The sequence below is a fragment of the Chenopodium quinoa genome, unplaced genomic scaffold (genome assembly GCF_001683475.1).
Source record: "Chenopodium quinoa cultivar QQ74 unplaced genomic scaffold, ASM168347v1, whole genome shotgun sequence".
Classification (NCBI taxonomy): domain Eukaryota; kingdom Viridiplantae; phylum Streptophyta; class Magnoliopsida; order Caryophyllales; family Amaranthaceae; genus Chenopodium; species Chenopodium quinoa.
Genome location: NW_018743331.1, coordinates 1,313,036 through 1,315,612, shown reverse-complemented (window position 1 = coordinate 1,315,612; position 2,577 = coordinate 1,313,036). Strand labels below are relative to the sequence as shown.

Sequence of the window (2,577 nt, the reverse complement as noted above, 5' to 3'; positions counted from 1 at the left end):
GAAAAGACCGCCGAATTAAGAAGAAGGATCAACAATCTCAATCAAGACATTGATGAAACATTGAGTGAAGCTTGTGAGCGTTTCAAAGATTACACAAGGAAATTCCCCCACCATGGTTTTACATCATGGATCATTGTACAAAGCTTCTATGACGGTCTTACTCCTATTTCAAGGGCCAACCTTGATTCCTAGGCCGGTGGTAGCCTCAAAAAGCTATTGGTGGATGATGCATATAAGATGATTGAGGAAGTGGAGCAGTATGCATATGGAGGTGATCAAAGGCAACCTCAAACAAAGAAAGGCGGAATCCATGATCTTAGTGCAATCGATCTTATTGCATCAAAGTTCGACATGCTAGCTCACAAGCTAGATCAAGCCACCCTCACACCCTCAAGCTCCTCTTCACAAGTCATGTCTTGTGAGACTTGTGGAGGAAACGATCACTTGTCCTCTTATTGCAACTCAACAAATCAAGAGCAAGCGGCGACACTTAGGAAAAGAAAAGAGCAATACTCCCAATCCTACAACCAAAGTTGGAAACCCCAACAAAACAAGGGATGGAAGCTACACAACTAAGGACCCCCAAAAAACAACTACAACCAAAATCAAAACCAACCTCAAAACCACTATAACCAACCCCAATCTCAAAACCAACAAGCTCCATATCGCCATCCTAACCAAAGGGATCAAAACCAACAAAGACCACAATATAACCAACCCACTCCTCCTCCTCCTCCTCCACCTCCTCAAAAGAATAGCCTTGAATCCGTTCTTGAAACTTTCATGACACAACAAGTAAGGAACAATGCGGATATAAATGCAAACATCCAACAACTTCAAGCGCACAATAAGATAATTAAGAGCCAATTTGCTCAAATTTCACAACAAGTTGGAAGTTCATCCTCCAATCCTAGTGGTCACTTTCCAAGCTCAACAGTAGTGAACCCAAAGGAGCAAGCTAAGGCTATTACTTTGAGATCGGGAAGAGGTTATGAGGGTCCGGTTATGAGTGAAGAGGAGCCACAAAAGAGAGATGAGGGAGTTGTGGTGAGAAGTGAGGATGATATTGAGAATGAACTTGTTGAACTTGAGAGAAAAGAGCAAAAAAAGAGTGATGAGGGAGCCACAAAGAAAGATGAGGAAGATGAAGAAAGAATAGAAAAGCCCCCCATTCCATTTCCTCATGTAGTTGTAGAGAAGAAGTTGAATGAAAAGTTCTCAAAATTTCTTGAAGTCATGAGAGGACTTCAAATGAACATTCCCTTTCTTCATGCTATGTCACAAATGCCTACCTATGGAAAATTCTTGAAGGATCTTCTATCCAACAAGAGTAGGCTTTAAGAGAGTGCAACCATCTCCCTTCCTAAGGAAGTGAGTGCAATCATTCAAAACAAGCTTCCCCAAAAGCTTGGTGACCCCGATATCTATGAAATATTGTGAAGATTGGAGATTTGGAAGCCATGGATGCTTTGTGTGATCTTGGGGCAAGTGTGAGCTTGATTCCCTATTCTATTGCAAGAAGCTTGAATGTTGGAGACTTGAAACCAACTATAATGTCCTTACAACTAGCCGACCGCACGGTTAGGCTACCTTTGGGAATTCTTGAAGATGTGCCAGTTCAAGTTGGAAGAGTATTAGTGCCATGTGATTTTGTAGTAATAGAGATGGAAGAAGTTACAAGAGTACCTCTCATTTTGGGGAGACCATTTTTGAACACCGCGAGAGTGGTGATTGATATGAAGAAAGGAAGATTGACTTTGAATGTGGGAGATGAGAAAATTTCATTTTCATTCTCACAAACTTTGAAAAAGCCATTGATCGATGAGGTTCATAGAATTGACACATCGGAGAGGGACTTAGAAGAGTTCCGAGAAAGATTGTATGAAAGAGATCCTTTACAAGCTACCCTAACAAGAGGCTTAGTTGAGGAGGGTGAAGAAGCAAAGGGGTATGGTCTATTGCTCAACCAACCTTTGATCCACGATGTGATGAAATTTAAAGTTCTTAACGTGGAAGAAAAAGAGGAGAGGACTACGCCTCCTCCTAAGGTTGAACTTATACCCTTCCCCCTCTACTTAAATACGCTTTTCTTGATGATAGTGAAAGTTATCTCGTTATTGTCAATTCTAAGCTCGATGACACCTCTCTTGAAAAGCTCCTAGTTTTTTTAAGGGAGTATAGAGATGTCATTGGGTGCAAAATTGATGACATTAAGGGGATAAATCCCACCATATGCATGCATAAAATTCTACTTGATGATGATCATGCTTCCTCGATTGAGCACCAAAGAACGCTCAATTCAAACATGAAGGAAGTGGTGAAAAAGAAGTTGTGAAACTTCGTAAAGCGGGCATAATCTACCCTATCTTCGATAGTAAGTGGGTTAGCCCGGTTCAAATTGTGCTTAAAAAGGGAGGCATGACCATCATAAAAATTGATAAGGGTGAGACCATTTCTACGAGGTCGGTCACCGGGTGGAGGATGTTCATTGATTATCAAAAATTGAATAAATCCACCCGAAATGACCACTTCCCACTCCCCTTCATAGATCAAATATTGGAAAGACTAGCATCAATT

The 2,577-nt window shown here is 41.1% G+C and overlaps 1 protein-coding gene across 1 annotated transcript; it reads left to right on the top strand.

The window, feature by feature from the left end:
• The first annotated feature begins 783 nt into the window (after positions 1-783).
• On the top strand, positions 784-1,341 carry LOC110737476. Its single transcript, XM_021917836.1, has one exon. It carries the CDS (start codon positions 784-786, stop codon positions 1,339-1,341), a length of 558 nt encoding a protein of 185 aa, XP_021773528.1.
• Positions 1,342-2,577: the final 1,236 nt, after the last annotated feature.